The 27344-nt window shown below is 41.5% G+C and overlaps 1 protein-coding gene across 4 annotated transcripts in view; it reads left to right on the forward strand.

Annotated features, from left to right (window-relative positions):
• LOC122564867 (ras-specific guanine nucleotide-releasing factor RalGPS1-like) overlaps window positions 1-27344 on the forward strand; it is a 706864-nt gene that overhangs the window by 206100 nt on the left and 473420 nt on the right. For all 4 annotated transcript variants that reach the window (XM_043720237.1, XM_043720241.1, XM_043720239.1 and 1 more), the window contains 2 exons: window positions 1010-1099; window positions 3965-4057. In XM_043720237.1, the coding sequence (XP_043576172.1) occupies window positions 1010-1099; window positions 3965-4057 (183 nt within the window). The remainder of the gene's footprint in view (window positions 1-1009; window positions 1100-3964; window positions 4058-27344) is intronic.

A 27344-nucleotide genomic window follows, 5' to 3' on the forward strand; every position in this document is an offset into this window, starting at 1 on the left:
CAGGCCCGGGGGACTTGTCTATCCTCAAGTTTTTCAAAATGCCCAACACCTCTTCCTTCCTAACAGGTATCTCCTCTAGCTTACCAGTCCATTTCACACTCTCCTCTTCAACAATACGGTCCCTCTCATTTGTAAATACTGAAGAAAAGCACTCATTCAAGACCTCTCCTATCGCTTCCGACTCAATACACAGTCTCCCACTGATCGGACCTACCCTCGTTCTCGTCATTCTCATGTTTCTCACATATGCATAAAATGCCTTGGGGTTATCCTTGATCCTACCTGCCAAAGATTTTTCATGCCCTCTCTTAGCTCTCCTAATCCCTTTCTTATGCTCCTCAGATCCTGTCTTACAGGATCGTATTTACCCTTCCTCCAATTGTAAAACTTACCCTGTTGCACGCACGTATCTCTTTCCATAACCAAGGTGAAAGTCACAGAATTGTGGTCACTATCACCAAAATATTCACCCACTAACAAGCCCATCACTTGTCCCGGTTCGTTACCAAGTACCAAATCCAATATGCCCTCCCCTCTGGTCGGACAATCTACATACTGAGTTAGAAAAGCTTCCTGGATGCACTGCACAAACACCGCCCTATCCCATCTACTTGATCTAAAGAGCTTCCAATCAATATTTGGGAAGTTGAAATCGCCCATGACTACTACCCTGTGGCTTCTGCACCTTTCCAAAATCTGTTTCCCAATCTGTTTCTCCACATCTCTGCTGCTATTGGGGGGCCTATAGTAAACACCCAACAAGGTGACTGCACCTTTCCTATTTCTGACTTCAGCCCATACTACCTCCAAAGGCAGATCCCCCTCGAACTGCCTTTCTGCAGCCGTTATACCATTTCTAATTAGCGACGCAACCCCCCTCCTTTTTTACCACCCTCCCTAATCTTACTGAAACATCTGTAACCAGGAACCTCCAACAACCATTCCTGTCCCTCTTCAATCCACAGTTAGATCTAAATTTCATGGTGAAACTTTCTGCACTTCCCCACAGGTCAGTTTCTGGATTGTTCGAGAGATCCTCACTGCTCAGACTTTGAAAATAAGAGCAGAAACACTGAGCCATTTTATAAAGCTAGCTAAGGTAAGAAATTTGTTGCTGATCTGCTTGGGTAATTTAGCATGTTTAAAAGTTATTTCTATCCAAAGTAGCTCTTTGTTATATTGTTCATGTATTTTTCACTCGGATATTTTTATGTATCATACTCCAATTGATTTTCAAATATAGTCAATGAGGTGCCAGTAAGATAAAATAATGTGAAATGACATGAAATTGAACATAAAAATAAATAAACTTGACTTCTCAATGAAAACTTCTACCCTTGCCTTTGATTCTGTTACTTTCTCAGCTGCTAAAACATATAAAGCAATGCAATTAGTGTGTCCTCTTCGACCCCCAAATAAAGCTTCTATCCTACATCCTGTCCATTGTTAATACCACCTGCTTTTACCAAGTCAATATTACCTCATTCCTAACTGTGCTGACAGTCAGAGGGCAGAACTGATTGCAGTGGCAATCAGTAAGGAAAAGGTGCTGGGGTAGCTGAAAGATCTGAACATGGACTGGATGGATTACACCCAGAGTTCTGAAGTAGATAGCTGATGAAATTGTAGGAGTATTGGTAGTGATCTTTTGAGGAATCACTGGAGTCAGTGAGGATTGGAAAATGGGTGATGTAACACCCCTGTTTAAGAAGCAAGGGAGGCAGAAGATATAGGCCACTTAGCCTGAATTCAGTCATTGGTGAGATTTTAGAGTCCATTATTAAGCATGAGATTGTGAAGGATGGTAAAATAGGGTTGAGTCAACAAGGCTTAATCGTCAAATCTGTTAGCAATCTTTGAGGAGGTAATGAGCAAGTTAGCCAAAGAAGAACTAATAGACATGACTGTATGGGTTTCCAGAAGGCCACACAGGAGGTTGCTGAATAAGATAAGAGCCCATGGTGTTAGGGGCAAAGTGCTAGCATGGATTGAGGATTAGCTGACTGGTGGAAGGCAGAGAGTGGGATAAAGGGGTCTTTTTCAGGATGGCAGCCAGTGACTGGTGGAATTCCTTAGGGGTCCGTGTTGGAACCACAACTATTCATGTTACACATTAACAATCTGGCTGAAGGAACTGACGGTATTGTTGCTAAATTTACAGCTGACACAAAGATAGGTGGAGGGACAAGAAGATTTGAGGAGGTAGGAAGGCTGCAGTAGAATTTGGACACACAAGAAGTGGCAGATGGAGTACTATGTAGGAAAGCATGAGGTTATACACTTTGGTAGGAAGAATAGTGGCATAGACTATTTTCTAATTGGGGAGAGCTTCAGAAATCTGTATCACAAAGGGACTTGGGAGTCCTAGTTTAGAATTCTCTTTAGGTTAACGTGTACTTTCAGTTGGCAGTTAGGAAAGCAAATGCAATGGTGGCATTCATTTCAAGAGGGGGGAATAGAAGAGCAGAGATATACTGCTGAGGCTGTATAAAGCTCTGGATCAGACTACATTTGGAGTATTCTGAGCAGTTTTGAGCTCCTTATCTAAGGAGCCCTCATTCTGTTTCCTGTCTTGTAAGCAGTGAATTCCAATGCTTCCCTCTTGGTTACAAATCTGTTACCTCTGCAATTCCTTCAGTTACTTTGTTCCAGCCTGAACTCTTCAGCCCTCGATATTTGGTGTCCTATTTATTTCTCTATTTACTTGCTACTCTGAAAGCCTTTGGCTTCCTTGGTCCTAATCTGCGTGTAATCTAAGAGTAATCTTACCAAGATGTAAATTTTAAATTTAAACTTTTTTATTTTGAACGTTTTAAATTTAAGCTTTTCCAACACTCCTCTACATTGCTGTATCTCTCAATCCTGAAAGGTTCCTGAAAGCTTAGATATCACACTGGCATTATCTCTGCTGTTGCTCCTTAGTCTTTTTCTCCTCTTTGAAGAATCTAAGATTCGCTGCATTAAAAAATTCATATAAATCTATATCGTAGATATTTTTAACAGGTTGCAATTTTCAAGTCGAATTCCTTTAGTTCTAGAAGAATATAAAAAGTTCTGAAACACTTGATTAGAATTTGCCTTGGGGTACAAATTTGGAAGAAACTAGCAGAGCTATATAGACCAGCAGGGTTCAAGGCCTAATCTCCATGGCTTTGTAGGGAGTGTCGATTTCACCTGAGCTGGTATACAGGTACAACGCTGGGGTTCATGTGCTTAGGTTAGGGCCAGATTCTAACTCACTCCAGCAACACCTCCACAGGAGGGGAATCTGAAAACCAGATGAATTAAGAGAAACATTTTAGGCATCTCGTTCTAACTGTTGTCCACAAGCAGTGCTGGTCAAATATGCTCAAATCAATCAGTTGCAGTTATAAGAGATAATTTGCTGGCTTCACAAGACTTGTATTTTAAATCTAAATAGAAATGTTCCACTTCTCTGCCTGTTTAAATACCTTACTAAGCTTCTACTAAGAAACAGTGCAGAATGTTTTTAAAAACTTAATGGTGGAATACACCAAATCCTCATTTGGGACATGGACTTCCAGGGGACAGGGACATGGACTTCCCTTGGGTAACAGGAACAGTATCCATCATTTGTATGTAACTTTCCCATTTCCCACGCTGTTGTGGCATCGGTTCAGCACAAAACTGTGGGCTGAAGGGCCTGTTCCTGTGCAGTATTGTTCTATGAATGTCTAGATCAGTCATTGGGAAAATAAAATGAAGTCTGGGGCCAACTGATGAATACACGGGTAGTAATTTAATGGATAACTAGGAGTGAGTGTATATGCTTTGTGTTTCCCAAGGGCTCAACATTTTTCCAGCAATATCACTTTAAGAGCATTTTGCGTAGAAGCATCGTGTTAAGAGGGTAACCGATTTGAATTGGAGGCATCTGATTTATTGATTTTTGATTTGCTGTGAAGATGTTGAAATATTGGATTTATTTTTCTCTACATTCCAGAAATTGCTCGAATTAAACAACCTTCACTCTCTCATGGCTGTGGTCTCAGGTCTTCAAAGTGCACCAATATTCAGGCTCTCAAAAACCTGGGCAGTAAGTTTAATTGTGCTTTTATGTTACTGTCTGCAATGTGCATGAGTCAATCAGATTGGTTTGAAAGTGTGCAAAAATTGGAAAGGTTTTGCTAATATTGTAGGCACTGATTGCTCAACTTGTTGCTCAAAAGCAGACCATACCATATATTCTGTCTATTTTACTGCTATGAATCTAACTTATTAGCAAAGTAATTTGCATCAATAAATTACATAGAGCAATTTCCTCAAGAATGAGAAATGAATACTTAAGTTAGGTGCAGTCAACTTAGCTCTTTAATGATGTGTGCTCTTCAAACTGTTTCATAGCTCAATGTCCATGTATGTGGGATATGCTGGACTCTATTGTTCAAGAAGAAATAGCAGGACATTTAGAAACATTAAATACAATCAAGCTCAATCAAGCCAATATGGTTGTGTGAAAGGGAAATCGTGCTTTATAAATCTGCTGAATTCACTAAGGTTATAACAAGAAGAATTAATGAAAAGGAACTGGTAGATATTTCCATTTGGGGTTCCAGAAGGCATTTGATAAGGTATCACATAAAAGGTGTTACACAAGGTCGGAGCTCATGAGGTCAGGGGTAATGTATTAGCATGGATTGGCATTGGCTGACGCACAGAAGACAGAATTGGGATTGATGGGTCTTTTTCAGGTTGGGAAGATAGTGCCACAAAGTTCAGTTCTAGGTCCTGAATTATTTACTGTCTCCATTAATGGTTTGAAGTATAATGTATTGAAATTTGCTGCTGATACAAACATAGGTGGGAGGACATCTTTGAGGAATGTCTGAGTGGATGTAGATAAGTTGAGTGAATCGGCAAAACCTTGGCAGGAAGAGTTTAATATAGGAGAATGTGAGACCATGCACTTTCTTAGGAAGAATTAAGAGACAGACTATTGGTTAAATGGAGAGCAACTCCAAAAATGTACAGTATAGAAGGATCTGGGTATTTTTGTTCATAAAGCTAAAAGAAAATTAATGCACAGTTTTGCCTTTTTTCATTGAAGTTTGGCAGAATAAGGGGTGATCTTATTGAAATATAAAACATTCTGAGGGGGCTTGACAGGGAGGATGTTGAGAAGGTGTTTCCACTTGTGGGGAAATGTCAAACCAGGGGATATAGTTACAGAATGAGAGGACAATGATTTAAAACTGAGATGCAAAGGATCTCAAAAGGGTGGTGAATGTTTGAAATTCTCTACCCAGAGAATTGTGGAGGCTAAATTGCTGAGAGTATTTGAGGAGGAGAGAGAAAGATTATTGAAATATCAGGGAGCTGTCGCCATGGAGAGTGGGCATGAAGGAGGAGCTTATGGCTGGGGAAGGTCAGCCATGATCTTATGGAATGGTAGGACAGGTTTGAGGGACTGAATGGGTGCTGCTCCTATTTCCTGTGCTCATATGATTCACATGCACACTCTAATGGCATCAGCTGCTTTGTACATGATTCATTAGAAAGCGAAGTCCTGACATCTTGGTGAACCACAACATCTGCACAATATGTAACTAGATTGTATAATACAAAGCTCCGATTTGTAAATAAACGGTCACATTTACGCTCAAAGCGATTTATTATGTAAACTGGAACTATGCGTGTTCAACAATGTATAAATTACCGCTCCTACAATATAAAAATGAGATGGGTTAGAAGAGACGAATTCTGAGGTCCATGGTTGGTCAGAGTCTAGAGGCTGTTTAATGTACTACACACACATTCCTGTCTCCATGAAATGAGTGCTGTAAATCCTGCATAAGCATATTTGGGAATATCAGCTAGAAGTGAAAACCCAGACTCCATTCCTAATCTCTCAAATGAATCTGTTAATAATGCCTTATCGATGACCCGCATGATCTATAACAATGAAGTGTCCCACTCTGATAGTGTCGATTATGCAATTGAATTGAATTTTGTTGCTGTGTTGGAAAACCTCAATGATTCTGACGTAAGAGTGACAGTGGGCAGGGCGAAGTAGTTATTGATTTATTGATGTGATTGATGAAACTTTGATGTGATTTGTTATTGCCACACGTACCCAAGTACAGTGAAAAGTTTTTTGTTTTGAATACAGTACAGGCAGATCATACCATTCAAATATCACCAGGTGATGGAACAGAGTGAGGGAATACACAGTTATGTCTGCAAAGAAGATACACAAAAAGCAAAATCAACATTAGATTTGTAATTTGAGAGATCCATTCAGAAGTCTAATAACAGACTGCTGAGAACCATGACCAGTTCTTTCCAGAGAACACAGGCTAAACATTGGGATTGCTTATTTTGACAACAACAGTGTAGTAATGGCAAGTTTTTGTAATTCATTGCAATGGCTAGAGCACAAATTGAAAAGGTTTCCATATGTGCTGTTATTTAGTAACTTTTCAAGTCAGTATTCATTTGAGTATTAGCTAAGGTGCAAAGATCAAATAATTTTTTTCCTTACTACTTTTATTTTCATATTTAAAATGTAATATAAGTATTTTGAAGCATGTATTTGGCTCCAAATACTGAATCACAAACTGCTGCTGGAATATGTAGCAGAAAGAGTGCCTGAGCAAGAACTCTGTCCAAAATTAAGATAGAAACCATTTGTAAATCTGCCTCTGCAAGATTGCCCTTTTACTGGTAAGCTATAACTTAACTTGTGATAAGTTTACATCCCATTGCATACGCGTTGTCATAGAGTCATTGAGATGTCCAGCACAGAAGTAGACCCTTCGGTCCAACTCGTCCATGCCGACCCGATATCCTAAATTAATCTAGTCCCATTTGCTGGCATTTGACCCATACTGTCCCTGTTCATGGACACATCCACATACATTTTAAATGTTGTAGTTGTACCGACCTTCACCACTTCCTCTGGCAGCTCATTCCATACACGCACCACCCTCTACATGAAAAAGTTGGCCCTTAGCCCCCTTTTATATCTTACCCTTTTCAGCTGAATTCTATGCCCTCTAGTTTTGGACTGCCCTACCCTGGGGAAAAAGACCTTGATTATTCACCCTATCCATGCCCCTCATGATTTTATAAAGGTCTATAAGGTCATCCCTCAGCCTCAAATGCTCCAGGGAAAACAACCCCAGTCTATTCAGCCACTCCCTATAGCTCAAACCATCCAATCCTGGCAATGTCATTGTAACGTCGTTACTGCACCCTTTCAAGGCTAACAACATCTTTCCTATAGCAGGGAGGCCAGAATTGAACAAATATTCCACTCTTTGCTTTGTTGGATTTTAGTTTGGACAGAAAAACAAACATGAATTCAAAGTATCCTTGAAATCTAATATGCTACAGAAAGAGTTTAACTTGATCACTTTTTAAGTGATGAATTAACTTGTTATCCACAGTTGTTTGTGATGGAATCTGGGTTGAGTCAGAAGGAACGGTGTCAATGTCATTTTGCAATGAAGTTGTTTTAAAGCACATTAAAACATATGTAGATTTGTTACCATCTTCAAACATCCAGCTCTGTGCTGAAACTACTGGTGGATAGTTACTGACCAACAGGTCGCAGCTTCCTTGGATGAAAGCAAAATATGGCAGATGCTGAAAATTTGCAGGAAGCACAGAAGATACTGGATAAACTCAGCGGGTCAGGCAGTATCTGTGGAGAGAGTCATATTGGACTGGAAACTAAGTCTGTTTCTCTCTCTCTGTGCATTCTCTGTGTTTCTTGCAGATTGTTTTGGGTGTGGTCTCCATTACTGGTGCTCTTTGATCAGGACCATCCACTTTGGCTCTTTGCTGCTTTCAGACATTTAGCCTCGTTTCCAATTGGAGCATCATTTTTTTCTACTCACTTACCCCCAACCCACTTTTGTGAAAAGTGGTTGTAGGGCGTTTGAAAGTGGCATCACATGGTCGACATATTTATAAATAAGGGGTTTGTTCCACAGCGCCATCCAAACTCAGAACCTGTAAGGCCTAGTAGGACAAGGACAGATGAATGGGAACACCAGCATCCTGATTTGGAATTGTATCACCATTCCTTTGTTGTCACTGGGCTAATATTCTGGAACTCGAGAGTGTGGTGCCGGAAAAGCACAGCAGGTCAGGCAGCATCCGCAGAGCAGGAAAATCAACATTTTGGGCATTAGCCCTTCATCAGGAAGGGCTGATGAAGGGCTTATGCCTGAAACATTGAGTCTCCTGCTCCTTGGATGCTGCCTGACCTGCTATGCTTTTCCAGCAACACACTCTCGACTCTGATCTCCGGCATCTGCAGTCCTCACTTTCTTCTAATATTCTTGGAACTGCCTTCCTAACAGGGGTGTTCATGTACCTACTCCTCGAGGATTGGAAAATGATCCAAGAAGGTAGAACAGAATAGCTTTTATCGTCACGTATGTTCAAATGAGTGCAGTGAAAAATTTGTAATGTTGCTGCTTTGGCACCATCTTAGGTACAGAGTACCTAGGTACAGATACTTTTTTAAAAAGTATTGCTCAGGAATGTAAAGTTTTAAAATGTACATGAATTACTCCAAGTCCAGAATATGAAAGAAGTATCTTTTAAAATATACTCAAGTTATAGTCCTTTTCACGGAGTTGGTGCCTGCAAGGCTTCAGAACCCGTGGCCTCACTGTCTTCTCACGTTGGTCTCTGGCCCACAATTTGCCTCCAGGGCTCGTCTCCCAGGCCGGCCTGGACTCTGACTCCCTCCACGCACTGGCCTCTGTCCTGGACTCTCCTCTCACGCTGGCAAAGTCTCCAACCCGTCTCCCACTCTGGGCTGGACTCTGACTCGCATCTGTTCTCTGTTCCCACTGGGTCAGCTAAGAAGTTAAAGATTGGGGTAGGGGAAGAAAAACTACAGGAAAGAAAAGAAAAAAGGAAAAGGAAATGTTTTTGTTAGTTCTCGAATAAGCAAGAATGTTGTCAAATACATTCAGGAAAAGAAGAAATAATGTAATTAGATCAGACTCTCTTATCTTCTGATGCTTTTTTACTCAATCTACATATGTCCTTGAAATATCATTTTCTTTCCCCTCTGGTACAACACTTTCTGAAAGCCACTGTAATACATTTGAAAGAGACTTGCCATAAAAATTAAATGTTTCTCTTTTGTATTCAAGCCTTCTCTCACCATGTTTGCCATGTTTCAAATACACATGCACCCACTGAAATACATTAGCAATAATTATCATAGGATCCCTACTGTGCAGTTAGAGGCCATTTGGCCCATCTAGTCTGCACTGACCAAGAGATAGAAACCCTCCGACCTAATGATTTATAATACAGATTGACTTTGGAAATCAAATATTTCTCAGAGTTTGCATTTGTTCAGTAGTGCAAGTGTTTAGTTCAGTCGATTGCCATGCTGTCAACAACTCTACCAGCATAACAGCTTTAGAATTGTAAGGTTCTGGCCTTTTCAGCTAGAAAGTATTCCAATGGAAATAATTTTCTGAGATCATTCTGTTTCAGTTCAAACTTGGCTGTTATGTTTACACGTGAAGAATATCTCTTTGCATGAGACTTTGGAGATTTCAGACATTTGTCAAACCAAATCCCAAAACTAATCAGAGGAGGAGTTGATTAGCCAAAAAAAGGTTGGCACTGGTATTGCAAGCAACTTGCAACCCCATTATGCCTCCTGTCTGAAAGGTCTTTTGGGAGATTCGGATGAGAAATGGTTCCCCATTGTCTCTTGGTTTAGTCTGGCCCTTGTATCTGTAATTGGTGATATATTTGCAGTGTAGTAATTCTCATTAATGGATTACATCCTGGGATTGTGACAAAGCATTTCAATGTCTCATCTGCACACTACAACGAGCCAATCCTGACAGCTGCTGGAAGCTTCTATTTCTCTCAGGACGTGAATGGAGTACTTTTCTCTGAACAACAGGACTTGCACTCTATTGACTGTAAAAGCAAATTGGGGTATCCTGACATTATGAAATGTGCCGTAGAAATGCAAACCTTTGTTTATTTTCTAGCTGGGCTTTTAGCAGCCCAAAAAATTGTAATTCATTGAATTTAGTTATAGTTTTGTACATTGTTTGAACGTGGAGTACAATTGCAACATTGAAAAGACATTGAGGCAGGTACATGAATAGGAAAGGTTTAAAGGGATAATGGGCTAAATGCAGGCAAATGGGACTAGTTCTGTTGAGAGTACTTGGTCAGCACATGCAAGTTGGACTGAAGGGTCTGTTTCTGTGCTGTATGACTCTATGGCACATCTCTTGATTGTTGGTCTAAACCAACAGAAAAATCAGATTGTTGGTGGAGTGGACTTGTAGCAAATTAATAACAATTGTATTTGTGCTTTGCTTCTGCAGTATTAAGCCTATGCAGGAACATCCAGTTGTTTCCTTACAAAAAGCCTTATTTAGATAGACATTTGCTAACTGGAGACACTTAGCAAAGTAGCCTTTTTGGAAACGTCCACTACAATTAGTAATTTTTTTCTTTACTCGTTCAGGGGATGTGGGCTGGCTGGGCCAACATTTATTGCTAATGAATAAATGTTCTATTTGCATTTGTATATTGAAAAAAACTTTAAATCTTTGTAACAGCATTGGACCTATTAAAACTGAGGCAGCAATGCAGTGGGCAAAACCAATTCTCTCTTTACGAGTTGATCTGGTGATGATCCTGGCTGAGGTGCACTCATGCTTTCAGCGAAGTTTCTCATTTGGTCAGAGTTTAATTACTATGATTTACTATTTGAGGCCAGTTTTATTTTTGACATGTTGAAATGAATGATATGTAACTCCCTGTTAACTATGGATCTCGATTAGTTTTTCATGGACTTCATGGCTATCAGGTTCTGCTCTGCTATGCAACCATGATCAGCTGCTCACCTTCATTTTCATCTGTTTGCACCCTTCTCCTCGACACACTAGTATAACAAAAAGCTATTGTTTTGTGTCTTGAAAACCACCAAAAGAGACCCAGGGCAACGCTGATGCCTTTTTGTTGAGCATTCTAAATTCCTACTGTCTTTTGTGTGAAATACAGCTTCTTAATTTCCCTCCTAATTCTAATTTGAAGATTCTATCCCCTTGAATCTTGATTTCCCAAATGGAAGAAATATTTTGTTTGTATTTTAGTCTGTAGTTTACTCCGCTAAAGCTCCATTTGATCATCAGATACATCCTCAATCTTGAATGGTCAAGAAAATACCAGGTAAATAATTTTAATTGCTACAGGAAAATACATCTAAATTAGTCCTTACAGAGCAGATTCTCCCTCTTCCTTGTAGTTTGTGTTTGGACTTGAGTTCTCTTAACAGGGAGGGTGTTGGTCCTACCCCTTAATGGAGACTTTGTTGGGTCAATTCATGTGACAGTGCAGCTAACTTTCTTTCCATTTTAGCGTAACATCATGGGGTGCGTGCGTGAGATTCACTTGCCATAAATGCTGTCCTTCACTGGATGTGCTCCTTTCATGAATCTCTCGGCGAATCTGTCCATTTTGAATTGAACTGAATTAGCTTTGTTGTTGCATGTCCTCACATGAGTGCAGTGCAAAGATTACAAGGTGCCACTTATGGCACCAGTGCCAAGGGCACCAGCAATCAGGGTGTTGGTTTGAAATATGTATACTTCAATGCCAGGAGCATGCGGAATGAGGTGGGTGAACTTGCAGCATTGGTTGGTACTTGCGATTTCAGTGTTATGGCTGGAGGAGGGACAGGAATAGTTGTCGCAGATTCCTGGATTTAGATGTTTCAGTAAGAACAGAGAAGATGGTAAAAGGGAGGTGGCATTGATAATCAAGGGTAGTATTACAGCAGCTGAGATAATATTTGAGAACTCATCCACTGAGATAGTTTGGGCTGAGGTTAGAAACAGGAAAGGAGAGGTCACCCTGTTGCGAGTTTTCTATAAGCCTCCAAATTCCTGGGATGTAGAGGAAAGGATAGCAAAAGTGATTCTCGATAGGAGCGAGAGTAACAGGATAGTTGTTATGGGGGACTTTAACTTCCCCAACATTGAATGGGAATACTATAGTTCAAGTAGTTTAGATGGATCAGTTTTTGTTCAATGTGTGCAGGAGGGTTTTCTGACACAGTATGTAGACAGGCCAACAAGGCGAGATGCCACATTGGATTTGGCACTGGGGAGTGAACCCGGCCAGGTGTTAGATTTGGAGGTAGGTGAGCATTTTAGTGGGCGGCACGGTGGCACAGTGGTTAGCACTGCTGTGCAGGTCAGGTGAATTGGCCATGCTAAATTGCCCGTAGTGTTAGGTATAGGGGTAAATGTAGGGGTATGGGTGAGTTGCGCTTCGGCGGGTCGGTGTGGACTTGTTGGGCTGAAGGGCCTGTTTCCATACTGTAATGTAATCTAATCTAATCTAATTTTGGCGATAGTGACCACAATTCGGTTATGTTTATAATAGCAATGGGCTTGGATAGGTATATACCGCAGCGAAAACTGGGGGAAAGGCAATTATGATGAGAATAGGCAGGATATAGAATGCTTAGGATGGGGAAGAAGACTTCAGGGGATGGGCACAATTGAAATGTGGAGCTTATTCAAGGAACAGCTTGATAAGTATATACCTATCGGGCAGGGAGGTCATTGTCACGAGAAAGAGCCATCGTTTACTAAACAAGTTGAAGCTCTTGTCAAGAGGAAGTAGGATACTGTGAGGATGAGGCATGAAGGCGCAGTTAGGGGGCTTGAGAGTTGAGTTAGCCAGAAAAGATCTAAAGAGAGGGTTAAGATAAGCCAGGAGGGAACACGAGAAGTTATTGGCTGATAGGATCAAGGAAAACCCTAAGGCCTTCTATAGGTATATCGATATAAAAGAATGACTAGAGTAAGATTAAGACCAATCAAAGACAGTAGTGGAAAGTTGTGTGTGGAATCTGAGGACATAGGGGAAGCACTTAATGAATACTTTTCATCAGTATTCACATTGGAAAAGGGCAATGTTAGTGAGAATACGGAGATACAAGCTACTAGATTAGATGGGATTGAGGTTGATAACAAGGAAGTTTTAGCAATTTTGGATGGTTTGAAAATAGATAAGATCCCTGGGCCGGATGGGATTTATCCTCGGATTCTCTGGGAAGCCAGGGAGCAGATTGCAGAGCCTTTGGCTTTGATCTTTGTTATCATTGTCGACAGGAATAATGCCAGAAGACCTGGAGGATAGCAAATGCTGTCCCCTTGTTCAAGAAGGGGAGTAGAGACAATCCTGGTAATTATAAGCCAGTGAGCCTTACTTTGGTTGTGGGTGAGGTGTTAGAAAACGTTGTAAGAGATAAGATTTATAATCATCCGGAAAGGAATAATTTGATTAGAGATAGTCAATGTGGTTTTGTGAAGGGTAGGTCATGTCTAACTAACCTCATTGAATTCTTTGAGAAGGTGACAAAGCAGGTGGATGAAGGTAAAAAGAGCACCTCTCTGGTTACCTCCAGTGCAGTTTCTGTGGTAGACAACAAGAATGCAGTATGGTATCATTCTGATGGCAAGTATATATTTGAGTTCATACCTGCTTTAACAGCCATAGATTCTGGTGACAACAATAACTGTTCAATCCCAAACACAGGTACTAATGCTGGTAAAGTTCTCTTGCTGCATGAAAACAGAGACCTCTCAAAAAGGACAAAGACTAGGGATGTACAAGGAATTTCCAGTATGTAACACTTAACTTTAACTCAGCAACTAGCCTCCAATTGGCACTTTTGCATAGCTTCTCACAGTCTTTGAAGCCAATGTAAACATCTCAGCTGAGCCACAGACTGTCTGAGTAACAAGAATGGGAATCAGTTCATGAACATGTGCAGGTGTTTTTTTTATGTTCAGCAATGTTGGAATTATCATTATTGGGCAATAAAACATCTTCTGCAAGGCCACTCCTATGAGCTTTGAGCGTTTGGAGAGTAAGAGGGAGCAAAATGAATGCCCTTTTTAAGTCTGCGGCAGTTACTTCCATTAGCTCCAAAGCTCTGCACACATGTGCCTCCACCTCTGTCGTTTACTTCTGTTCACTTTCCCTATTCACCGACATCATTGTTTCCTTGAGTTGGAGTTTGATGCCAAATTGTCAGCAGTTCCTGCAGTGAGACACACTCCGGGGGATAGCTTATATATTAAGCTCATTTCACTTCAACTGTTACAGCTATCAAAGCAAGGGAACAGATTTTTGAATGAAGCCCACATGGCACAGAAGTACATCTGGTTGGTGTACGTACAAACTTTTTGCGAAATCGCACAATGCCATCATCTTGTCACATTAAATCATTGGCTTTAGTGAGGTCGTCAGCAGAGCAAGTAATGTTTGATTTAAAAGCTACTTTCTTGGTAGTTCAGTAGTTGTGCACCTGATCTCCGTTGATCCAGGTCAAATGGAGATCAAAAGGATGTCTGCTTTGCTTGCCAATTTAACGGGTGGGGCAGCTTGGCTCACTGCGAAACTGGGTGGAGGGAAAACCAGGTCTAAAGAGCCTTTGGCTTCTCTACCTCTGCCAGTGACTTTTCTGTGCATTATGTTTCCAAGTAACCTCTCGAATCTATGCAAGAAATAAGCTTTTGTTCTCATCAACCTGTTAGATGTACCAGTGGAATACAAATGCTGGTAAAATTTATTCTGCAGTTGGTCATCTACTGGAGCAGTTATTGGAGTTTATCACCAGTGACAAGCCCTTTCTCACATTAGTTAACAGCATTGGGAATGCTGAAGGAAACATGCTCCAAGATCTCGTTCACTGTACCATATTCTAAGATAATGTTGATTAATCAGAGTAATCTATCTCTATACACCAGTCTTCAACAGACCCAGTCATGATGCAGGGGAAACTTTAGTGGTGGAAAGTTTGAATTTGGATCTTTGATTTCCCAATGATTCGTGTCTCCAGTTACTTGCACTGTACACTAAAATCCCAGAGATGGTAATCAGTAACTCATTTGCCATTGCATTCTTCAGAGTAGAGTTTAAAAAAAAGAATTCATATATGAGACAGATGCCCAGACGTGTTCTCCGAACCAGTGTTCTTAGAAGCTTTCTGTTTTGCAGATGAATGACTTCTTGTAAGATTTCCCATTCTTTCCATTCATTGTGACTTGGAGGATTTGCTTTGTTTCAAATGTAGTTTTACCTCAACTTAGAGCTTTTCCTTTTCTAGTCTTTTAATACCTTTTTACTTCCCCTCTCTACATTTCCTCCTGTCTCTTTTGTTTTCCTCTCTTACACTCTCTATTTCATCCTCTGCCATAGTCTCCTTTCTCACTTCCCTTACCTTTTCCTCATCCTTTCCCCTGTCTTTTTTTCCAGCTTACTGAAAGCACCACATAGAAGGGTGCAGTAACACACTGTCGCTGCTAATCCCATCTTGAGTGCAAGGCTAAACTCAGAAACGTGGAAGTCAAATGGTTTGTGCTTACCATGTATGTTTTGAAAGTCTGCAGTATTTATTTCCTGAGACAACAAGTGATATCTGTGCTGGATACATTCCCACAGTGTAGTTATATTGCCTCATGTTGAAGTTAATTACGTTTGATTAAACATTCCAAAACGCTTGGGATTCACATGAGGCTCCATGGGTATGATTCAGTCCAAACTTTTAATACTACTTTGAAAAGAGAATTACAGATGGAAAACTATTTTGTTGGCCCAGAACATCTGGTGCTGTTTCATTGTGCAAAACTGTAGCACCTAGTTTTGATGCTGGTGTTCCTACTATTCCATGTATTTTTATATGAACATTTCCAGGAATTTAGGGAGCGAGTCTAGTTTTATTTTTTTAAAGAAAAGCTTAATAATTGCTAAGTGTCTTATTCCAATGATGTAATAGTTCTTCGAGTGCAGAGGATAGTATCCCTGCCTCTGAGCTAGGTTTCGAATCCCGCTCCAGTCAATGAAGGTCTGTTTATAACATGCACGTACAGGTTAATTGTCGCATCGATAGAAAGTGGGAAGAGTTGGAGAGATTCCTGGTCAGCTATGAGATGTAGAGAACAGCAGAACCTCTGCCATTGTCCCCAGACCATAACATACATGTAAAACCCCACATCGTCACGACAAGGAGAGGCAACAACTGACACAATTATAATCATCTGTGTTTCTCTCTATCTCCTTTTTGCTGTTGCTTCTTTGAATCTTCCTGCTTTGATATTTCTGACCTCTAATGTGCCGTGTACAGCAATCCTTCTTGACTGTCTCTCCATCTTCCTTCTTGCTGAGGGTTTCCTGCAATCTCTGCCTTTCTCCAGTGTAGCCCCACTTTTTTCCCTCCCGTCAGCTGGTGTTTCCAATTCAATCTTGGCACCAACTCAGCGGATTAATTCGATCCTTCTCATTTATAATTCTCTGCCTCGGTGGCATCCTGTACTGTGAACCTTCACCCTTTATGGAGATTTCCATCGGGGACTGAGCTTCCTTTTCAGTTTTCTTGTTGGAAGATACTGTATCAGTATGCAGCTTCAGCCCAAATACCAAATATTCTCTTGTGTATTAATTTGAAATATTTTCATTCCATAGTGTGATTGTAGGACCCATTTTTTATTTTAGTTTATCATAAAGGCTGTACAGTAGAACTCATCACCTATGTGATTATATTAACCCTCTCAGAGCCATAGCAATATATGGAAGAGCGCTTGAAGGAAATTAACGTGCAGGGCTACAGAGTTGGAACAATGGAATAGGACTGACTGGAATGCTATACACAGATCCAGCATGGATTAATGGGCTGTACCATTGTGATTCCATGACCTTGGCAAATTGCTCTGCTAAATGCTGGGTCTAAATGTGGGATTATTAAAGCCATCGACATCACATTGCATTCTCTATTGTTCCATCTCCCATGCGTCACATGGTACGGATTACCACTGACAAGTAGTTTCCTGTGGTACTGGCCTGTTGTATTTAAATAGGACCTGGGTTCCACCTAAATTAAGTTGTGGTAATATAGCAGGGGTGATATACCAAAGTTCAGTCAGGATTGTTGTGGAAGGTAAAGGTTCGGCAAGGGTTAATGGTGGAAACTGAACAAAGCTCCACCAGTCTGATGAAGTTATGAGGACTTGGTGGGAAAGGCAGATCATTTTAGAATTGTGTGGGAGGGGAAGAGTTTTATCCATAACTCTCCTCCTGGTCGAGGTAACAATGTGTGGATTCTTCAGCAAAATGGCCTATGGTCAGATGAGTGGCAGAACTGGACTGTACCTGTCTTGACCTCAGAATCTTCTCACTCCATTTTGAATGCTTTTCACAAGCAGCATGGGAAGGTCTCTCTCTAGGCAGTGGCCAGTTGCCAATTAAGGTGGGATTATTGCTTGTGAAGAGTCTTGTTGTCAGCACTACTTGCTTCATTAATATCCAGCTTGCTATCTTACCAAATTCACCAACTAATCTAGACATTGACAGACTTCTGAGTGGAAACCAGAACAGGTACCTGGCGAGTTCAGCTCACTGTGAGCAACATGCCGCTGTGTCAGAAGACAGGCATCAGCACCTCATGGTATGCTCCATGGGCACTGCCATATGCACCTCGTATCTCCTGGAATCCAACATGTGCCAGTCTCTAACAACTCCCATGGGCATTTCCGATTCTTATACAGGACCCTTCTGCATTTCAGTGCTACACCTTGGGCTGCACTGGCCATACTCATAGTAATGCTGCAACAAGGACACTGTGCTCAGGAACACACATCCAGCGTAGGGACTAGACCAGGCTGCATCTCTGGACCCCTCACTCATTCTTAGAGTGCTCAGTCACACTCAGCCTGCCTGGATGTTCTCCACATCCCTATGACACGCAGGTTCAGTAGATTGACCATGCTAAACTGCCCGTAATGTCTATGTGGATTAGCAGTGGTAAATGCAGGGTTGTAGGAATTGGGTAGGGGGTTGGTTGTGAGTGAGATGCTCTGTGAAGGATCAGGGTGGATGTGATGGGCTGAATGGCCTCTTTACACTCTGTAGAGATTCTATGCATTGCTCTGTCCTGTCTGTGTCTTTTGCCAAGCCAGGGATATGAGGCTCATATTACTTCTGTCTTGTTGTACTGTTTACAGCAGGCACAAGGAATGAAGCTTGTCATGGTTGTCAGCTGCACTCAGTCACCTGAAGGGGGATGGACTTTGTTCATCGGGTTCTGGCACAGTAAGTCAAGGGCAGCCTTTGATACCAGTCTACAAGCTTGGATCCGGACAGTCAGCCTTTCAGGGCATTCGGAGTCCGGATCCTCCCCTCATAAGGCGTGAGGGGTCAAATGTCAGCCATTGCCTTGACCGATTGGGGGCTGTTTTCCTCCTGGAATGAGAGAATGGCAGGTATAAAGGGAAATGAAAGTGGGAGGGGGGGGTGTTACTTTTTTTTTATAGTAAAGGTGGACATGTGTGCCAAGTGAGTGAGTAGGCAGAACAGAGGGCATGCAGGGTTATTGGATGTGGGGAACTGGGGTTGTTGTGAGCAAAATGTTGTCAGCAACAGTGAGAGTGGTATAGCCTAAACTTTGTGGGAGTTGGGTCCAGTAGCAGAGAGAGAGAGCATTGTGAGGCTTCAGCGAAAGTTGGTGCCACTTACCCTGACGGATTGGAGAAGGTCATTTTTGATGTTCTTCTAAAAATACAACTACTCCTCCAGATGGCTGAGACTGGTCTGACTGGACTGGAAACCTTCGACCAAGCTGGCATAGCCTGGTGTCATGGCCGCCTCTGCTGGTCCTGGGAAGGGGGGACGAACTGAAGTCCGAGGCCTATACCGCCCTGTGCAGCAGGAGCTTAGGGTCCCCCCAACAAAGTGAGGTGCCAGTAACCCCCTTTCTGCCAAGTAAGTCCAGGGCAAATCTCCAGGGCAAATCGTGCAGGGTGGCTCCAGGTGCACAGCAATAATTTAAAGATGGTGCAGGTGAAAGGGATGCTGGTGAATTTGGTGAGTTGTACTGGAAATAGCATGCTGTAAGATGGGGCCAGAATCTAACAGGATAGTTGCCATAGGGTATGGTGTAGGTCATTAATGTGGAAAGTACAGTGAGAGAACTCGCACAGAGAAAAATTCTGAAAAACTTGATGCTACTCAGACTTGGCCAAAATAAAGTAAGCCTCAGCCCAATGTTTAATTTGCAAATATGACTTTTATCTGATTGCTATCATGCAATAAAGTACAGCTTATTAAAGACAAAAACTAATTTCTTGTTGATACTTGTGGTTTACCTCTGCCACTGTGTTTAAAAAAAACTAAGCCTTAAGATCAGTCAAGGACAGAGGATGGTGGCAGCCAGCTAACCCTGACCACAAGCAAGGGTTAGCATTGCAGTGCACACAAGTACACTGGTGTTTCTGACTTGCAGGCAGCTGGGAACACATCATGCACGGGCTCTTTTGATGTCCATTTTCTGTGCTTTGATGGTATCATGATCAAAGACACCTTGCATACACCATGATCACTGACTTTCTGTAAGAACCATGATGGGAGAAGCTGAGAAACTGCTTCATAAGAATATACATCAAAGCAATAGGTAGCATCCTATCCTCGTGTGCTGCTCCTTCTTCTATGTAGCCATCTATATGCAGCAAATATGAGAAAATGTCCTTTTCTCTGATATTTTGTTTCATCCTGTTCAAGAAAGAACAGTAGGCCTGTCAGCTGTAGGAAAGCTGTGAAGTCTGCAGGGAATAGCGTGGTAAAAGTTTAACATGTATGTCTGCTGCGATGCTGGAAAAAACTGGTCGAGGTTATGTCTGATAAGGCCAAGTGAATGAGCGAGTGAAGGATACTCCTTCTGCCAGTAGTATATGAGACACATAACCTGAGAAGTGAAAACTGTATTGACCACTAGGAGTCACTGCAGCAGCTTGACCTTCACATGCTGCCAGTGCAGAGCGCACTCTTTACTTTCCTGTTAACTTCATGCCGCTGGGATTTGTAGGGATAGAGTGCTTGTAAACCTACTCAAATATGTTTCTGTTCCAAAAGTGCATGACGCAAACTAAAGGGCAAGTTATGACCAATTGTAGTCAGTCACACTGGGAAAAATGCAGTGTCGGAGTTCTGTGTTAAAATCCCTGATGGTAAGTTTGTGTGAAGTAAGGCCCTTCTTCTGTTGTAGGACATTGCTTGCTCCTTTTTAGCAAATGGCAAACATCACCGAGCGAATGCGCCGCCTTCCATAGGATTGCAGAATCAGATGTCAAGTTCCACGATGGGAAGAGGACTCCACAAAATGCCCTTTTGGATTTGATGTGATTTGATTCGATGTATTGTTGTCACATGTGAAGTTTTGCTTTGCCTGCAGATCATAACAAACAGAGATCAGATTTTGTGTGAGGAATACACAGTTACGACCACAATGAAGGTGCACAAGAAAGCAAGATCAGCATGAGATTTGAAATTTGAGAGGTGCATTCAGAAGTCTAAAAGCAGCGGGGATGCAGCTGTTTTTGAACCTGTTGGTTATAGGCCGGATATTTAGATGACCTGAGGCACAGCCAAAATTAATGATGATATATTATCCTTTAAATCCATTTGAGTGAGAATCCCTACAGTTTGGAAGCAGACGATTCAGCCCATTGAATCCACACCAGCCCTCCGAAGAACGTCCCAGCGAGCTTGCATACCCCTGGATACTGTGGCCAATCCACCTTACCTGCATATATTAGAGGAAGCCCATGCAGACAGAATGCGCAAACTCCACACAGACACAGTTGCCTGAGGCTGGAATCAAGCCAAGGTCCTTGGCTGTGTGAGGCAACAGTGCTAACTACTGAGCCATTATGCCACTCTAACAGGTCCTTATACTCCAAACGAGCCCTTCCCCATTTACTTCATGTCACTGTATTGGCCTTCTCCTTTGTTCGTCATGTGACACCTGGCTCCTCCTCAAATGCAACTGTGTACAAGATTCTAAGGGGGTTTGACAATGATGATGTTTCCACCACTGTGATAATCTCAAACTAGAGCATGTAGCTCATTACAGAATGAGGCGTCACTCATTTGCAATTGAGATGTGAAGGAATTTCTTCTCTCGGAGTAGTAATTGTCTAGAACCTTTCACCACAAAGACTTGTGGAGGTGAGATCATTTAAGTATTTCGAGAAGGTGGATAGATTTTTGAAACATCAGGAGTTAGAGTGATCGAGATGTACAGCATGGAAACAGACCCTTCGTCCCCACTTGTCCATGACCAGATATCCTAACCTAATCTAGTCCCACCTGCCAGTACTTGGTCCATATCCCTCTAAACCCTTCCTATTCATGTACCCTTCCAGATGCCTTTTAAATGTTGCAATTGTACCAGCCTCCACCACTTCCTCTGGCAACTCATTCCATACACGTACCACCCTCTGTGTGAAAGTGTTGCCCCTTAGGTCTCTTTCCCCTCTCGCCCTAAACCTATGCCCTCTATTCTGCACTCCCCCACCCAGGGAAAAGACTTTGTCTATTTACCCTATCCATGCCCCTCATGATTTTTGTAAACCTCTAAGGTCACCCCTCAGCCTCCAATGCTCCAGGAAAAACAGCCCTAGCCTATTCAATTTCCCCCTATAGCTCAAATCCTCCAACCCTGGCAACATCCTTGTAAATCTTTTCTGAACCCTTTCAGCTTTCACAACATCTTTCCGATAGGAAGGAGACTAGAATTGCACATAAAATATTCCAACAATGGCCTAACCAATGTCCTGTACAGCCGCAACATGACCTCCCAACTCCTGTACTCAATACTCTGACCAATAAAGAAAAGCATACCAAACGCTGCCTTCATTATCCTATCTACCTGCTGCTCCACTTTCAAGGGGCTATGAACCTGCAATCCAAGGTCTCTCTGTGTAGCAACACTCCCGAGGACCATACCATTAAGTGTATAAGTCCTGCTGAGATTTGCTTTCCCAAATGCAGCATCTCACATTTATCTAAATTAATCTCCTTCACTTGTGATGGTCTGCATTGCCCTCAACCAGTTTTGTACACAGATTAGTCAAATGGGAGGCACAGGTGATTTACCTGGTGGTGGTTAATGGACGGGAATATACCACAGGTAATTCACTGATGGGGGAGAAAACATTCAGTTCAGTAAGAGTACTTTTGGATATTAAAAAAGATCCAGGCGGAGGGCTTTTGTAGCTCAGTGCTTGTCTCCATATCTCTGAGCCAGGAGGCCTGAGTTCCAAGTCCCATCTGCCCCAGGGGTGTGTAAAATCAACCGGTCCAGGTGGGCCATGGACGGGGTCATATTTCCTGACTGCCTCCCTCTCTTCCCTCAGCTGGAGATGGAGCACGTGGTGTCCATCAACACTCTCGACAGAGGTGGGCCCCATGGGGGCTGTGATGCATTATTTCCTCTTGCAGGTTCATTTCCTCCCTCTCATCCCTACCTCCCCTTAATTTTATTGGTGTTGCACTGCCCTATAAGGTAGCTTTTGTTAATTGTTCATTCTTTAGCTTGTCGAAATGGTGATTTGGTGGTGGGTTATCAGGGAAAAATAAAAGGGACTGATTTTCCAGATGCCCATGTGGAACAGTGGTAGTGTATTTACATCTGACCCAGGAGGCCCAGGTACAACTCCCACTTGTTCCAGAGGTGAGTACTAATATCACTGAACACTTTGGTTAGAACATACTTTTTTAAAAAGGACTGCTTTTCCAGGAGCTATTGTAAAGCAATGGCTATGCCCCTACCTGTGAGCCAGAAGGCTTGGGCTCAAGTGCCATGTCCTCCAGAGATATATCAAAACATATCCAGACAGGTTTATTGGGAAATTTGAAAAAAAAGTGCTGGCTTTCCAGGGGCTTCTGTGGTGCAGTGGTAGTGCTCTTACTTCTGTACCAGTCCCACCAGCTCCAAAAGTGTGCACTAGCATCTTGGAACAGGTTCATTTGGAAAATAAAATAAAAGCAGAGTTCTTTACACTGTGGATAAGTGTGTGAAATATTCTTAAAATTAAAGGGGGTTGGTTTTCCCCCAGTAGAGGGAGTTGGTTAGGAAGTCGAGAGAGCAGACTGGAATTTGTATTGAAATGCAATTTTGGAAGAGAAACTGACTCCTGCCTCAGTAAATAGATGATTTGCAATATTGCACCGTGTGCGCTCTCAGATAGAAATAAGAGATCACATAATATAGTTTCCATAGAGAACAGGTTCCAAACCTGGCCCCTCAACATGAATTACTAAAGCTGACTTTCTGTTGAAAACAGAAAACTACAAAGTCGACTTTGCAACGGAGAATAGCTCCATTTCTTTCATAACCGCTTCCTGTGGTTTACTGAATGACTTCATGTCTCTGTTATAGTTGTGACTTTTAATTCTGGATATTCCATCTAAATGGGACAATATGTACAAACTGTAATGCCTTTTATTTTGTGGTAACCAGCTGTCAGTTTTTGGCTGTTAAATGGGATCGTTTGTGTTACTAGGCAATTTCCAGATATTGTGTATTTAATGTTTGTTTTAAGCAACTGGAGCTACAACTTCCAGTAGACATGACTCAAAGGATGGCTGCCCACATTGTTAGCACAGTTACTGACACATGTAGTCAGCTACTGGAGCAGTTTTTGAATGATTTGAGGGTGTTGCATACATTGAGTCACCCTGCTGTTAGACCATCTCGAGTAAATAGTATTTTGAATTTTTTGAGTTTGGATCAGTTATTAGTACTTAGTATATATTTTTTTAAAATTGCACACTTAAAGACATGGGCAAGTGTCTTTCCCAGCATTGCAAAGCAAAAGCAGTTGGTGGATTGCACTCTTGCCAAGTAAGTGAGTTCAACTGTGATTTAAAACGATTCCATAAACTGAGTCTGAGGCCCACGGGTCCAAGTCATCTTGACTTTCAATGACTTGGTAGCTTTGCAGGTTGTGTTTCTCAGCGATGTGGAGGTAATAGTTGAACACATTTGTTAAAATAATTAAAGTTAGTGTTTCATTCATGCGCTTTCCTCTGCTCTCTATGCCACTGGAGTGACTGGATTTCTGCACAATAGTTTCCTTGTTGCAATTCAAATAAAAACTGATTTTTACATTTGTCCCTTGTGCCTGCATTAACTCTCTTGCAAAGATTTAAACCTGTAGTCGCACTCCTCAGCTTTTTTCCCATGGTGCTTCCTTAGACACTCTGCTCGTAACGAGACAATTCATGGAGCAAAGATGTAAGACTTTTAGAGTGTGTTAAGAGTTAAGTAATGTATTTAGATGAATAGGCATGGGATATAAAAATAAACTATTGTAAAATATTTAAATCTAATGAGGCATGGCAATAGGATTTACATCTGCCCACAATCTCTTACTCTCTGCACTTTCTTCCAGAATAGAAGCATTTAGAGGAGTCTGTTCTGAAATTATAGTCTTTTGTGTTCAAACTTGGTGCATGTCCTGGTATGAGGGTTTTTTTTTTGTTTTAAATGAAATAGTTATCAATTATGAAATGCCTAACTGATTCTTTTTTCTTTATCCTTGTGCATACAGTTCTGGAATTTCTTCAGTGAGCAAGTATTTTTCCTGCATAGGCGTAATGCTGTTTGGGACAATATTTTGATGACACATTAGTTTAAATTGTTCCGCAGTTGCACTATGATGTACTGGTCCCGGTGGTAAATTAGATTGCAAATGATGCATGAGCTGTTTGAATTGCAGGAGCAAGACATTGAATCCCTCAGACATGTCAGTCATTCAGTTAGACCATGGCTGATCTGTACTTGGTCTCTGTTAACCTACCTTAGCTAATCAATTTTGCTAACGGAGAGAAATGCTAATAGTTAAGTTAAATTATTAATGGCTATGATGTCCCATAACTAACCATCCTCCTCCTCGATGTCAAGTGATAAAAATTGCCTCACACACCCTTGAGCATGAAAAAACTTTGATAAGGCATGAAGTAGTTGTGTGACAAAGCTGTTGGGGGAAGGGCTTTCTAGTAATTCAGTCATTCAGATATATCAGTATGCTGAAAGTGGCTCAGATATTCTCAACAGACCTCAGTGAAGTGAAAGTGCTACAGATTTCAGTGTGAGAAATGAGCATATTTGCAATAGTGATTACCATAACCATTACCAAGAATAGAATGAGAATTAAAAATTATTGGACACTCAGATTTGTGCTTTGTCTTCTAAGCACTATGTCCTTGAAGTATTAGTTAGAGTCCGTAAGTAGACTCTGTAAATTCTTCTTGTTGGTGCTTTGTCAGCATATGAAGCTAATTTACAATTCTTAAATGATTTATTATTGTTGTTTATGGACAGTTTCTATTCTTGTATTGAAGGTTGCATCTGGATATTTGTGTTTAGTGTTTTGCAATTTTACAATTGAAAGCTGATCTATGAAGAACTGTCACAGGTTTAGTTGGGGGCGGCTTGACACCTAGATGTTTTTTTAGGGCTCAGGTCTCAGTCGTTCCTGGAAATGGATTTGGCTCACTTTAAATCCAGGCCAGGGCAACATCTGGCCAACTGATGGCAAGATCCATGGACTGCAAAACTGCTCAGTGTTTTATTCAGCAGCTGCTGAAGCATATTGCACATTCCTCTCTTCAAGAATGTCCTGACTACATATTCTTAACAACTCTGCAATGAGCAAGAAAATATAGACAGGTGAATGAACAGTTAACAGCATAATCTTGTGTTTATTCTAATCTTCTCAATACTTATAATAACAACGGTTGTGTTTGGTTTCCTTCCAGACATGGGCTTTTAACAGATGTTTTCAGCAAGCTACTTGTAACCTGGATTAACTCACATGTGGGTTATTCTGTAAAATGTAAAGCTCATATTTCTGCAGTGATAAGGTTTAAGTCTCAAACAACAGTGGCCCTCAGGAAAAGTAGGCTTTGCTCAGAAACCGAATCTGAATTTCTCTGACGCTATGCAGCAAGAAAAGGCAATGGATGTCCCATCTAATTGTATATGACTCCAACACGGTGTGGGTATCTTGCTTGTTAGTTCATTACCAACACTGTTCTACATCCACCTCTGTAACCAAGCCCTGCCTCAGCTTATATGCTGTCCTACTATTGTTGCTTGTTGAATTTTACCATTCCAATGCTCCCTTGGAGTGACAAGAATCATTAGTTTTTATACTGACCATTATTGGCTGTATTATTGTCAAAGACTGGACTTTAAGATATGGTGAAATCCCCTCCAAGCACTCGGCCCCTTCCATCGCTGCATTCTCCTCAGTCCTTATAACTCTTCGAGATCTTGGTGCTCTTTCACTGCTGGTCTTCTGCATGTCTGCATGGGTTTCTGCTGGGTGCTCAGTTTTCCTGCCACAGTCCAAAGATGTGCAGGTTAGGTGGGTTGACTATGCTCAATTGCACCACAATATCCAGGGATATGCAGGCCAGGTGGATTAGCCATGGTGTGCGCATGGATGGGTTGCTCTTCAGAGAGTCGGTGTAGACTGGATGGTCCGAATGGCCTCTATCTGCACTGCAGAGATTCTATGAAGTGCAATCTGTAGAGGAGAATGCAAAATCTCCTGTGAAACTCCCCAATGTGTAACTAAATTCGTTAGCCTCTGACTCTGTGACTATGCTGCATTGGCTTGAACCAGTAACTTGACAACCCATATGATACTTCAGTCTGTTTAAATCTGTCAGAGTACAGTGTATATCTGCATGTGTAAAACACTAATCTTGAATTACTGTAATTGTGATGGAGTATGAAATAGAACTGATGGACTTTCATCCATCTTGACCTATTTTGATTTTTGTTGTGAATGATCTTGAATTTGAAGCCAGGGTAATTACTGATGTGTTTTTTTTTGTTAGAGTCAGAGCTTTTCATTTGTGATTTCTAATGACAGAAAATCCATTAACAGTCACTGTGCTTTCAGCAATAATGTGCTTGACATAATAACTTCTGTGGGATTTGACTGTAAATTGGACCAATGCCCAAATTCTGTCAGTAGTTACTTTTTTGTACATGCTATCTGCAATTTCCAGTCCGACAATTTGAAGATTACACTTCTTTCGCATTCTAATCACTCCAATTAAATCCCGAAAATCTTTCTGATGTTACATTACACCCACCATCGATGTTTTATGTCCAAAATAAACTGCAACTTTATTTGATTAAAACTGCAGTGAGGGAAGAGACCTTTTAAAAAATTACCCTACTTTTGACAAATGTTGGTAATGCAGAGAGATTTCTCGGAGGGCAAAGGAACCTTGGCTGGAATTTGGCACACCATCCCAGGGAGGTGTGGAGGTCAGCACCATAACACCATGTTGCCTGCCTGCTGCTGGGGGTTTACCCACGGCAGGGGATGTGTCAGGCAGCTCAATCATCATTGGGTAACTGAGGCCTCAATTTAGCCAATATATAGCACAAAAGAGCGTCTCCCACTCCTGATGAGATTGTACATCAGGTATTTTGGTTTGGGGAG

Source organism: Chiloscyllium plagiosum, chromosome 30, assembly GCF_004010195.1.
Source record: "Chiloscyllium plagiosum isolate BGI_BamShark_2017 chromosome 30, ASM401019v2, whole genome shotgun sequence".
Taxonomy (NCBI): domain Eukaryota; kingdom Metazoa; phylum Chordata; class Chondrichthyes; order Orectolobiformes; family Hemiscylliidae; genus Chiloscyllium; species Chiloscyllium plagiosum.